General features: G+C 40.2%; 1 protein-coding gene across 1 annotated transcript; it reads left to right on the forward strand.

The window, feature by feature from the left end:
* The first annotated feature begins 1,309 nt into the window (after positions 1-1,309).
* LOC141270804 (uncharacterized) lies at positions 1,310-9,166 on the forward strand. The gene is made up of 8 exons (XM_073680912.1): positions 1,310-1,401; positions 1,660-1,774; positions 1,878-1,928; positions 3,878-3,919; positions 6,763-6,798; positions 7,804-7,839; positions 8,221-8,268; positions 8,960-9,166. The coding sequence occupies exons 1-8, from the start codon at positions 1,310-1,312 to the stop codon at positions 9,164-9,166; spliced, it is 627 nt and encodes a 208-aa protein (XP_073537013.1).
* Positions 9,167-14,331: the final 5,165 nt, after the last annotated feature.

Raw genomic sequence — 14,331 nt, forward strand, 5'->3', positions numbered from 1 at the left:
TTGCAGGCGCACAGTTGCTAATTCTAATTACCACAATAAACCTCATTTCAAGGCAGAAACATTACTGTGTCCAACAGTTATTACATATATCAAACTGAAATAGCTGTTGCAAAAACACCAATTTTTATAAAACATTAAGCTTAAGATTAATAGGGGTGCCCAAACTTTTTCATATAACTGTATGTACAACACTATCACGGAGGTTTTTACTCCTCTGAAAGGTGATACTAGATTTATTAGGTGAGTATTTGGATAGAGCACAATCTGCCAAGATGATGGGCCACGATTTTTCTAAACATTTCCTCATCAAGGAGGCTTGTGAAAACTCTTGATTTTACAGTTGTATTACAGTATTAACACTAGACAATCAGACCCCAAGTCCCTCAAAAAGAAAAAAAAATAAAGTAAAAAAAAAATTTAATTTTTTTTAAAGAATTATAAAAAAAATGTAGAAATTGAAAAACATTTGTGATTTTTCAGCTGCAGCAACTCCGTAAAAAATGCGATAAGTGAACAGAACATGATATCTACCCCAAAATAATATCAATAAACACGTCAGCTCGCCAGGCAAAAAACAATCCCTTACACCGCTCCATTCACTGAAAAATTAAACTAAACAGCTCTTGGAAAATGGCAATATCACTTTTTTTTTTACATAAAGAAGAAGAAAGAGAAGCGCACCTTGTGCAGATCAAACAGGACAAGTAAAGACTCAATGGTGGTATTACTCACCAGAGTGAGTTCATCTCAGGCACAACACTGAGCCAGGTAGCATGTATACTCCAGTTGGCCGCTCCTCCACCCACTGGATCCCGCTGGGAATCCAGGGATATAGTCAGGAAATGGCAAAAATCTTTAATATTTGCCTGAAGAAGGGGCTAGAACAACTCTGAAACGCATAGCAAATAATAAACTTTTAAAAAGTCATTACCTTAGTGGTATTGCGTTTTAAAAATCCTTGGCAGCGCTATTTCCAACAAACCAAATCCCCCATTTTCTGATATTTTTTTTCCAACTTCCAAATTTCATTTCATTAAATAAAAAAATATGTAAGTTTGGTTTTGTTGTAATCGCACTGACCAGGAGAATCAAACTGCTAGGACATTTTACTGCACAATGGATGCCATAAAAACGAAACCCAAAACACTATTGCTGAATTTTCCAGTACATCCCAAGGTAAAATGAAGGCTGTCATTCAAAAGTACAACTCATCCTGCAAAAAATACAACCTCAGATGGCCATGTCAGTGGAAAAATAAAGAAATCTTTTGGCTCTTGGAAGAAAATGAGGAAAACACATAATTGCAAAAATGAAAATTCGCCCTGTTCATAAAGGATTAAACAGAAAACCCACTGGACTGAATAAAGGCCATAACTGGTGTAAAATGCTGGGATCAGAAGAGTAATAAATGCTTCATGTTCAGAAAGTGAACTAAGTCCGTACCTCTGACTTCATGGCGCAGGGGAATATAGATTTGTACAGTCATCCTTTATCTTGTACTTATGTGATCGGGCATCAGATATTGTATTCTCTCTATTATATCCATTTACTCAGCACATTTCTAACCTTATGTTATGATGTCACATTTTCACTTTACACTGGTGGCTCTGGAATATGACATATTCTTACACATTTAAACATATTTTTATCTCTTCCCAGGAACCTGGGATCCACCTCCTTCCATTTAGAGATGGACCTCCAGCCACAGGACGATGGATGGAGTAACGTGACCACCATGATGGCGTCAGCATTGCTGGACTGCTACAAGAATACTGTCAGTGCCAGGCTCTTTCATCCATTAAATTGGCTGTGTAATGTATAAACTTGATTTCTTTATGAAATGTCCTAAAATATGAGTATCTCCTGTTATACTGTAGCCTCCACCACTCCACACTATGGAGCGTATCCTGAGGACCGCTGAGGACCGTGTAAGTGACAGCAACAGATAACACACCGTGACGTATCTATGAATCCAGACGCCCATATTTATCAGGCACAAAACATGCATCAGTTTATTTGGCATTATCACTAATCTACACAGAACCAAAACCAAACATATATAGAACCAGAACCCCAGCCTGACCCCAGAATAAGTGGAAGTGCCCCCTTACCTGCCTCAGAATAAGTGGAAGTACCCCCTCACTTAGCCCCAGAATAAGTGGAAGTGCCCCCTCACCTACCCCCAGAATAAGTGGAAGTGCCCCCTCACCTACCCCCAGAATAAGTAGAAGTGCCCCCTCACCTACCCCCAGAATAAGTAAAAGTGCCCCCTCACCTACCCCCAGAATAAGTAAAAGTGCCCCCTCACCTACTCCCAGAATAAATGGAAGTGCCCCCTCACCTACCCCCAGAATAAGTGGAAGTGCCCCCTCACCTACCCCCAGAATAAGTAGAAGTGCCCCCTCACCTACCCCCAGAATAAGTAAACGTGCCCCCTCACCTACTCCCAGAATAAATGGAAGTGCCCCCTCATCTACCACCAGAATAAGTGATAGTGCCCTCTCTCATACCACCAGAATAAGTGGAAGTACCCCCTCACCTACCCCCCGAATAAGTGGAAGTGCCCCCTCACCTACCCCCAGAATAAGTGGAAGTTCCCCCTCATCTACCCCCAGAATAAGTGGAAGTGCCCCCTCACTTACCCCCAGAATAAGTGGAAGTGCCCCCTCACCTACCCCCAGAATAAGTGGAAGTGCCCCCTCACCTACCCCCAGAATAAGTGGAAGTGCCCCCTCACCTACCCCCAGAATAAGTGGAAGTACCCCCTCTCCTACCCCCAGAATAAGTGGAAGTGCCCCCTCACCTACCCCCAGAATAAGTGGAAGTGCCCCCTCTCCTACCCCCAGAATAAGTGGAAGTGCCCCCTCTCCTACCCCCAGAATAAGTGGAAGTGCCCCCTCACCTACCCCCAGAATAAGTGGAAGTGCCCCCTCTCCTACCCCCAGTATAAGTGGAAGTGCCCCCTCTCCTACCCCCAGAATAAATGTAAGTGCCCCCTCTCCTACACCAAGAATAAGTGGAAGTGCCCCCTCACCTACCTCCAGAATAAGTGGAAGTGCCCCCTCTCCTACCCCCAGAATAAATGGAAGTGCCTCCTCTCCTACCCCCAGAATAAGTGGAAGTGCCCCCTCAGCTACCCCCAGAATAAGTGGAAGTGCCCCCTCTCCTACCCCCAGAATAAGTGGAAGTGCCCCTCACCTACCCCCAGAATAAGTGGAAGTGCCCCCTCTCCTACCCCCAGAATAAGTGGAAGTGCCCCCTGCCCTACCACCAGTATAAGTGGAAGTGTCCCCTCTCCTACTCCCAGAATAAGTGGAAGTGCCCCCTCTCTTACCACCAGAATAAGTGGAAGTGCCCCCTCTCCTACTCCCAGAATAAGTGGAAGTGCCCCCTGCCCTACCACCAGAATAAGTGGAAGTGCCCCCTCTCTTACCACCAGAATAAGTGGAAGTGCCCCCTCTCCTACTCCCAGAATAAGTGGAAGTGCCCCCTGCCCTACCACCAGAATAAGTGGAAGTGCCCCCTCTCCTACCCCCAGAATAAGTGGAAGTGCCCCCTCACCTACCTCCAGAATAAGTGGAAGTGCCCCCTCACCTACCTCCAGAATAAGTGGAAGTGCCCCCTCTCCTACCCCCAGAATAAGTGGAAGTGCCCCCTCACCTACCCCCAGAATAAGTGGAAGTGCCCCCTCTCCTACCCCCAGAATAAGTGGAAGTGCCCCCTCACCTACCCCCAGAATAAGTGGAAGTGCCCCCTCTCCTACTCCCAGAATAAGTGGAAGTGCCCCCTCTCCTACCCCCAGAATAAGTGGAAGTGCCCTCTCTCCTACCCCAGCATATATTGCTCATGTCATCTACGTGATGTCTGATCTTTCTAGCTCTTCAGGAACCTGTTCAGGACAGAGATCACCCTGGAGGAGGTAAGAGCCTCACATCTACATGATAAGACATTCCTCACAGGAGCAGGGGAACATCAGCTCACACTGAGGTCGGGTGCACAGAAGTGTATGCAAATCATCCGGTTACACCCAAAAAAATATGATGATTTTTCATCTGTATTGTCATCTATATGTCCATTTTTATTCACATCCATATGCAATCCATAAGTTCATTCTCACACACATAAGCGGAATTTAATACATAATAAAGATCAAATACAGTTTCCTATCTTTATTATTGTAACATATCTGTGAAATCACATGACATAAGGATGATAACTCGTATGTGATCGATCTGTTACACTCATTGCCCTATAATGGGTGAGGCTGATCCAGAATAGCAATCACAGTAGTGCATGCTGGGACCATCAGTCCGTGAGTAAAAATGTTCAAGTCAACAACCTCGTAGACTTGAACTGGTCCTTGTGCTGTCTGTATGCTATTAGTTTTGCAAGACTAAGTTCACACAAGAATATGCAAAAATATCGTCCGATTTTCATCCTGAAAAGCAGATACTTTTTATCTCAATTTTCTTCCGTGCGGCATCGATATTTATACTTCAGTTTTGAAAATTTACAAGATGAAATCCAGTTTCTTATGTTAAAGAATTGTTTGTATCCATAAAAATCTTACGCTATATGGATGACCCATATGGGATCCAATTTTTTTGCACAGCCATAGACTTGAATAGGCGAGTCTCATCCGACCTATGGAAGAAACTAATGGACGCTGAGATGTTTTACAAGTGGAGATTCAGTCCATGAAAAAAACAATGAAACAAAATAAACGCTCCTATGAACTAGTGGAATCACATTGGTCCTCGTGCCGTCCGTGTGACGTCAGTTTTTTCATGGACAGCACTCAGACCGATAATAAAGTTGTGTGGACTCGGCCTGACGTTCAGGGGCTGTGTCTGTTTTGTCACAGCGCTCTGCTATTTTTGCTGGCAGAAACGATGCAGATCTGAAGAAATCCTTAACCTCAGTAACAAAAGCAGTAATTTTCCAGATCCCACCAATATTTGATGAGGAATTTGGCACAGATACAGAGGGGAAAATAAGTATTTGATACACTGCTGATTTTGTAAGGTTTCCCACCTACAAAAAATGGAGAGGTCTGTAATTTTTATTGTAGGTACACTTCAACTGTGAGAGACAGAATCTTAAAAAATCCAGAAAATCACGTTCTATGATTTTTACATAATTAATTTGCATTTTATTGCATGAAATAAGTATTTTATGAAATAGAAAAACAGAACTTAATATTTGGTACAGAAACCTTTGTTTGCAATTACAAAGGTCAGACGTTTCCTGTAGTTCTTGACCAAGTTTGCAGACACTGCAGCAGGGATTTTGGCCCACTCCTCCATACAGATCTTCTCCAGATCTTTCAGGTTTTAGCTCTGTCGCTGAATAACATTGAGTTTCAGCTCCCTACAAAGATTTTCTATTGGGTTCAGGCCTGTAGACTGGCTAGGCCACTCCAGGACCTTGAAATGCTTCTTACGGAGCCACTGTTTAGTTGCCTGGGCTGTGTATTTCATGTCCTTGTCATGCTGGAAGATCCAGGAATGACCCATCTTCGATGCTCTTACTGAGGGAAGGAGGTTGTGGTCCAAAATTTTGCGATACATGACCCCATCCGTCCTCCCTTCAATCATCAATATGGTGCAGGCGTCCTATACCCTTTGCAAAACTGTCCCAAAGTATGATGTTTCCTCCACCATTCTTCATGATTGGGACAGTGTTATTGGGGTTATAATCATACTTCCTCCTCTAAGCGCGGCGCGTGGAGTTGATATCAAAAAGTTTTATTTTGGTCTCATCTGACCACATGACCTTCTCCCATGCCTCCTCTGGATCATCTAGATGGTCATTGGTGAACTTCAAACAAGTCTAGACAAGTGCTGGCGTGAGCAGAAGGACCTTGTGTGATCTGCAGGATTTTAATCCATGACGGTGTAGTGTGTTACTAACGGTAATGTTTGAGACTGTGGTCCCAGCTCTCTTCAGGTTATTTACCAGGTCCTCCCCTGTAGTTCTGGGCTGATTTCTGACCTTTTTCAGAATCATCTTTACCCCACAAGGCGAAATCTTGCATTGAGCCCTAGACCGAGGAAGATTGACAGTCATCTTGTGTTTCTTCCATTTTCTAATAATTGTGCCAACAGTTGTTGCCTTCTCAACAAGCTGCTTGCCTATTGTCTTATAGCCCGTCCCAGCCTTGTGCAGGTCTAAAATTTAATTTTGCCCCTGGTGTCCTTAGCCAGCTCTTTGGTCATGGCCATGGTGGAGAGGTTGGGGTGTGATTGATTGTGTGGACAGGTGTCTTTTATACACGTAACAAGTTCAAAAATGTTCAATTAATACAGGTAATGAGTGCAGAGTAGGAGGGCTTCTTAAAGAAAAACTAACAGGTCTGTGAGAGCCAGAATTCTTGCTGGTTGGTAGGTGATTAAATACTTATTTTCATGCAATAAAATACAATTCAGTTTTTTGAAAATCATACAATGTGATTTTCTGGTTTTTAATTTTAGATTCTGTCTCTCACAGGTGAAGTGTATCTACGATAAAAATTACAGACCTCTCCATTCTTTGTAAGTGGGAAAACTTGCAAATTCGGCAGTGCATCAAATACTTATTTCCCCACTGTATATGATAATGTATAATGTGCAGTGGGAGGGCAGATACATATAAAGAATGAGACCCGATTTGGCTATTAATAAAAATGTTTGTAACAGAAACCACATGAGTCGAGTTCTTTCAGATCTGTTACCAGAAAACAGATTATTAGTAATTTATGTTTTTATTTCCTCATTGCAATAGATAAGACACTATGGATTACGGATCACCGAACACCACGTAAGTGATATGAGCAATTCATATCATTAAAGTGTATTCCAACTGTACAGCAGAGATATAAGTACACAGGGGAAAATGTATCAAAATGAGTGGTTTACGCACCAGTCGTGATCCAGTGCTGGAGTAAGATGTATCAAATTCATCTTTCATCGCCTATGCCAAATATGTGTATTTTTGATTTTTTTATTGTATTATTTTGAATGGGGCTAAAGGGGGTGATTTGAATTTTTATCTTTTTTTAAACTTTTTTAATATTTCTAAAACCATTTTTTTTACTTTTCATTTGCTTTTATAAACTCCCTAGGAGACTTGAAGCTGCGATCATCTGATTGCTTGTGCTACACATAACAGAGCTGCAGCCCTGCTATGTGTAGCAAAAATGATCATCTGCTATGAGCGCTGGCCACTGAGCGGCGCTCATAGCAGACGGGCAATGACCAACCACAAGGGTCTCCTGCAGACCCCGGTGTCATGCCAACTCATTGGCGCCCCGTGGTCATATGACAGAGGCTCTGATGGGTGGAGCTGATGGGCGCTTATGGCACGGGCATGTTAAATGCCGCTGTCAGCGATTGACAGTGGCATTTAACATATTAACAGCCGCGGTTTGATCGTAATCCCACCCGTGGCTGTTAGGAGCACTTGACAGATGATCAAATCAGCGATCATATGCCTGAAAAGATGCGGGCTCAGCACCAGACCCCGCATCAAAGATTATTCACTTAGGTCACTCCGCTCTGTGTTATGTACAAAAAGTAATGTTCTGAAAAATCTAAATTGCAACATATTAGGCAATTGATGGAAAGGGCACAACATTATATATATATATATTTGTGTGTCTACAATTTATGGTACATGAAGCATAAACCAACTGCATCAAAGCTAGAATATAAAAAAAAATCACAAATACACAGAGAAAAACACCAATAATATCATAGTGCAGATCTGAGAGCGCCCAAACATTCACCCAATACAATTTCTAATTTTATTCTTTTCTTCTATAAGGATCAGGATGCGGAAGGATATGACGACGATGACGGGGTAAGAGCCCCATTGGCACCATAGTCTACACAAGTGCTTCCTTACCTATGGCCCTGCAGGCATCTCTAAGCTATACCTCCTAGTATGCAATAATATCAGGAATTAATAAAATGGTTGAAATTAAAGGGGTTGTTAAGCCCAGGTGTAATTTTCAGCAGAATGCAGAATCCGAACAGTATGTAATGTTCTACTGACATGACCAATTATATGCAAATCACATAGTTTTGGTCACATGACAACTGCTTGATCCGGCACGCGTAGCTGAATCCTGACAGTGTGTTAGGATACAATGCTTTATGAAAATTCCACCAAGGCTACACAAGCCCTTTACAGTATCAAAAAAAAATACAAACAAACTAATTCTTACCTGTTGTATTGCAGCCTATCTACATGAAGCTGGATCAAGGCATCAGGATCCCAGAGGAAGACGTAAGTGATTATACAGCGTGTATCTTCATACTGAACTGAAAGGACATGATTTACATTAGCATCATGTAGAGGAAAAAAACTGGAAATGCCCTTATATTTGGTTATAGTAGTTATATACAGATCCCCATCACTACACATAGTATTTATACCTACACACAGCTGGTTATATATCAGTATCTCCCCCATCTCTCAGCTGATGCACTTCTTAGCCCCTCGGATTATTACACATACAGAACGGCTCCAGGTCACAGGCCCTGATTCATCATTGCCTTTGCGCCTGTTTTTTGACTACTTTTGTGTGTTTAGCTTCTTTTTTATTTTGCATATTATTCGTTATTTTCTTTGAGCCTTTTTTGAAGTCTATTTTTTATGTGCTTCTCTGTTTTTGTTTTCCGCTTTGTGGCGAGAGTCTGGTAATTCCAGATGTTTTATCCTGATTCATCAATTGAAACCTTTTCAAAATTTGCTACAACTTTACTTCAGTCCAACCATTGTTGTATTTTAAGTAAGCCAGTATTGAGTGCAATTTTTAGCGCCAAAAGTGACAAAAAAAAGTTCAAGACAAAGAGAAAACCCATTTTTAACTTTATACCAAATTCATGTATCTTGTTCACCATTCTGACATACTTGACACCAAAAAGGCATTTAGTTTATTATTATTAGTTATTTATTATCTTTATTGTGTTCATAGGAGCAAGAGACAGAGCATATTCCACCAGAAGACGTCACTACGACAGTAGAGGAAGAACCTGTCTCAGGAGAAAGCAGCACAATTACAGAGGAGGAGGAGGAGGGGGAGGAAACAACCTGCTGCGCCTGGCCCTACATTTCATCAAGAAGGATGATGAGAACAGCAAGGGCCAGGATTGCCTCCTTCATAAACAATCTGTTGAGATAAGGCTAAGTATAGGTTAAATATAGGTAAGAAATTATAAGTATATTATTCAAAAAAAATTTAAAAATAAGAAAAAAAGTATAAGTATAGGTAAGCTAGTATAAGCATAGGTAAAAAAAGGATAAATTAATTAAAAAAGGATAAAAATAGATAGAAAAGGATATACATAGGTAGGAAACGATAAGTTTAATTAATCAAATAAGAAGTGGTCTTCAGCACCTAACCATTAAGCAATAGGATTCAGGCGGTGCAGTGCTTTATAAAGTAATTGAGTATCCAATATGCAGAAAAGAAGAAAATGTAGCGCTCACCAACTTCCTTAAGAACAGCCTTTTAATGCAAATAGCAGGACATAGGAGCGGCGTGCAGTGGGTGTGGGGGATCAGAGGACGACGGCCGTTTCGTGTCTTAGCTGACACTTCCACGGGTCCAGAGTGAGGGATGTTGTGTAACTTCTTCCTTTTTAGGGCTGTGCAACAGTACATGTCAATACATACACAATGTAAAAAAATACATTAAAATTCAGTTCTAAAATTTAAATCACAGAAACACTGATAGATCTATTCTATCGTTTAGACCTAATAGGCCCTGGGCTGATGCATTTATGATCCATTTAGCCTCTCTCCTTAATAGATATTTGTTATGGTTCCCACCTTGCGGTGAATATCTTACTTGTTCAAGACCTGCGAATCGCAATATTTTGGGATCTGCTCCATGGCATTCCTTTATATATGTTTGATCAAATTAGGAGAGTCTTTATTAGTATATATAGAACGAAAATGTTCACGGATGCAGATAAGCAAGAGTCGAATGGTTTTACCATTATTATAAAAATGACAGGGACAGAAAATTACATAAATTACATTGTTTGTTGTACAGGAAATAAAATCAGATACTTTATGGCTTTATGGGTAATAGGTCCTATTCTCAGCGGATTTTCAGTTACATGATATTGACAAAAAGAACAATGGCCACATTTAACTTTGCCTCTTAAATTTTGCCTATCCAGCCAGTTGTTATTATTTGCGGACATCCTATGTCTAACTAAAATATCACCCAAATTATGACATCTCCTATAGGAGAATAGTGGTTTTCTTGTTGCCGTCTCCTTTTAATCCTTATCCTCCTCTATTATATGCCAATTCCTTTTGATTGCGGTGTGTATAATGTCATCCATAAAACCCTGTTTAAATGGGAATATAAATCTGCGATTATCTGTGTTAGGTGTTTTGAATTTGTTTTTTTCCCTTGGAGTAATTCTTGTTCATTGATGGCATTCACTTTGTGAAGAGCAGATTCAGAGCTACAGAAGGATATCCTCTTCTTATAAATCGGTGTGTGAGCTCTTTAGCTTGTTTTTAAAAATTCCCTTTGTCATTATTTATCTTCTGCAAATATTGGCTATATGGTAACCCTAATTTGATGTGCTACTGATGTGCACTGTTATAGTGTAACAGGGTACTTGTAGGTTTTTTATATGCCCCTGTGCAGATTTGCCCATTTTCTACTTGTAATTTTACGTCAAGGAATTCCAAAGAATCCCCACCATACATTGATGTAAAACGCATATTCTCAGAATTAATGTCATTTAAGTAATCCACAAACCTAAAAATCCTCTTTTGTACCTGCCAATACTATTAAAAATGTCATCCACATATCTTAAATTGCTTTTATGTATTTCAAATAGGGGTTTCGATTGTGCTTATGTATTTGCTCTCATAATGGGCTAAAAATAAATTTGCAAAAATGCATGCTGAAGGCGTGCCCATCGCTGTACCTGGTTTTTGAACATACCATTTTTCCATAAACTTAAATGCATTGTGTGAAAGCATGAGGTCAAGAGCTTCTGATATAAAATAAATAAAGGTTTGGCTCTTATTCATATTTTTAAGAATATTTTGAATTACCTCTATACCCAATTTTTGGAGGATATTTGTATACAAATTTTTAACATCGATAGAGTTGAGGGTGAAGTCCTCCTGCCATTCAGCATCATTAATGGCTCTTAAGACCTACCCTGTATCCTTTATATACGATGGTATATTTGGTAAAGAGAGGTTTTAAGAGCCAATCCAAATATTTGAAGAGGGGTTCTGTGATCAACCCTACCCCAAACACTATGGGTAGCCTGGGGAACAGTGGAATTCTTGAGAGCCATTAATGATATTGAATGGCAAGAGGACTTCACCCTCACCTCTATCGATGTTGAAAGTTTGCATACAAGAATCCCACAAAAATTATAGAGGAAATTCAAAATATTCTTCAAAATACCAATACGAACCAAACCTATATTAATTTTATATCAGAAACTCTTGATGTCATGCATTTAAGTTGATGGAAAAATGGTATGTTCAAAAAACAGGTACAGCGATGGGCACGCCTACAACATACATTTTTGCAAATTTATTTTTAGCCCATTATGAGAGCAAATAAATAACCACAATCGTAAACTCGATTGTAATACATAAAAACGTATTTAAGATATGTGGATGATATTTTAATAGTATTGGCTGGTAAAAAAGAAGATTTTTTATCTTGTGTTGATTACTTAAATGACACTAATTCTGAGAACGTCATCAATGTATGGCGGGGATTCTTTGGAATTCCTCAACGTAAAATTACAAGTAAAAAAAATCTGCACATGCATATAAAAAACCTACAAATACCCTGTGACACCATACAGTATACATCCACAGCACACCAAATTAGGGTTACCATATAGCCAATATTTACGTCTGCGGAAGATAAATAATGACCAAAGGAATTTTAAAAAACAAGCTAAAGAGCTCACACACCGATTTATAAGAAGAGAGTATCCTTCTGTAGCTGTGAATTCAGCTCTTAACAAAGTGAATGTCATCACTGAACAGGAATTACTCCAAGGGAAAAAACCCAAATTCAAAACTCCTAACACAGAGAATCGCAGATTTGTATTCACATTTAAACCCGCTTCTATGGATGACATTATACACACCGCAATCAAAAGGAATTGGCATATAATAGAAACTGATAAGGATTTAAAGGGGATAGCAATAAAAAAATGACTATAGGAGATGTCATAATTTGGGTGACATTTTAGTTAGAGATAGGATGTCCGCAAATAATAGCAACTGGTTAGATAGGCACAATTTAAGAGGCAATGTTAAATGTGGCCATTGTTCTTTGCCACATTTGGCAAAGTAATGTGATTTATGTAATTTTCTGTCCCTGTCATTATTATATTGATAAAACCATTCGACGCTTGTTTATCTGCATCCGTGAACATTTTCACTTTACTGTATATATACTAATAAAGGCTCCCTTACTTTGATCAAACATATACAGGAATGTCATAGAGCAGATCCCAAAATATTGTGATTCGCAGGTCTTGAACAAGTAAGGCATCCACCGCAAGATGGGGACCATAACAAATATCTATTAAGGAGAGAGGCTAAGTGGATCATAAATGCATCAGCACAGGGCCCATTAGGTCTATTCTATCAGTGTTTCTGTGATTTAATCTTTATAACTGAATTTTAACTTATCTTTTTTACAATGTATATGTATTGAAGTGTACTCTTGCACAGCCCTAAAAAGGAAGCAGTTATACATCATCCCTCACTCTGAACCCGAGGAAATGTCGGCTAAGAAGCGAAACGGCCGTCGTCCTCTGATCCCCCGCACCCACTGCACGAAGCTCCCATGTGCCGCTATTTGCATTAAAAGACTGTTTTTAAGGAAGTTGGTGAGTGCTACATTTTCCTCTATTGATTATATACAACCAAGGTAAATACAGAAAACACTAAGGGCCAATACACATTAAAACCAGAAAAAGTGCACATAGCAGTCGAACCCAGTCGTAAAGACTCACCAAATATTATCAAACAAATGTAGAAATAATGCAAGCTCCTTTACTATAAAAGTAAGGGGCGGGTATATATGATGATAGACTCCCCCACCTGAGTAGATGTACCTAGACACAGCCTATATAATGAAAAAGGCACAGGCGGGTATATAATGAACAACGCCCCACATACATATGTCAGAATCCAAACCCATGTATTACCTCAAGGAGCCACAGGCCGGGACCAAAGCGCTGCACACGTCCCCCGATGCATGTTTCGGTGTGGAGCCTTTCTCAAGGGATACTAAATACTACTACATGCTAGCTATAAATAGGGAAGCACCGCTAATAGCAAGCCAATAGCATCGCGTGCGCCTCCCTCCTCCACCACGCCCATTCTGGAGATTGTATTGTCATGGGTACTATGGGCGTCTGCCCATAGTGCTCCACGCAGTACCAAATATGACGTAAACCACCTCACCCAAAGTTTTGGCTAGTATGCTCGAAAAGTGTAGTGTTCATGCCTGATATGACGCAGAGCGCGTCACTGTAACGAAGATACATGATGGCGTGGACCTCATGATGCCAAAGGCCGGCATGCATTTTGGGACCCTGACACCTCTGCGTACGGGCATCACGCACAAAAATCATCAATGGGATCAGGCCAGGGACACAGATATATATCTCAGGGACAGGGGGAGGAGGAAAAAAATCAAAACAATAAAAAACATACAGTCTCCACATAATACAACATAATATGTTAATTACAACACATTAAGACAATTTTTCACATAAAAACATAATGTTTGATACCCACAGATCACAACTTGCAAGAAAATGAAAACACATACATGAAGCACAATAAAGTACCCATATATAAAGCACATCCCGATATATATTCATATTGCACCTAGAAGGATAATAAAAAAATTAAAAATACCCCAACATGACATAACTGGCAACCAATCACACCATATAAATAGACGTTATCCCATCGTAACCATATTATATTATAATTCATGTATAATCCTAATCACATTGCCACATGTGTCATATGGATTCACGATACATTACCCTCAAAAATATATCCATAGGCTGGATCACCTACCCACAAAGAATAACTATTACTACAGCTACAATTACTTTAACATAGGAGATTGTCCCTTATAGGTCCATCCACGACACAGAATTCTTGAATAGTCAAGGATCAATTGTAGCAGGAGAGATCCAAAGCCGATAGATGTGTATCAGAACAGATGTAGCCCATTTCCTGCAATATTCACCATATGGTGGAAGCAGATATCATCATGGAGACTATATTCATAAAGGTGTTCCATCCACAGCA

The sequence above is a fragment of the Phyllobates terribilis genome, unplaced genomic scaffold (genome assembly GCF_046119375.1).
Source record: "Phyllobates terribilis strain yellow unplaced genomic scaffold, ASM4611937v1 Scaffold_5__5_contigs__length_657084704, whole genome shotgun sequence".
Lineage (NCBI taxonomy): Eukaryota > Metazoa > Chordata > Amphibia > Anura > Dendrobatidae > Phyllobates > Phyllobates terribilis.

Excerpts from the sequence above, each read along its gene's own strand:
- LOC141270804 (XM_073680912.1), top strand. The coding sequence starts at position 1,310 with ATGAAAATTCGCCCTGTTCATAAAGGATTAAACAGAAAACCCACTGGA. Across the intron at positions 1,929-3,877 it reads TGAGGACCGCTGAGGACCGT|CTCTTCAGGAACCTGTTCAG; the intron begins GTAAGTGACAGC and ends TGATCTTTCTAG. Across the intron at positions 3,920-6,762 it reads CAGAGATCACCCTGGAGGAG|ATAAGACACTATGGATTACG; the intron begins GTAAGAGCCTCA and ends TCATTGCAATAG.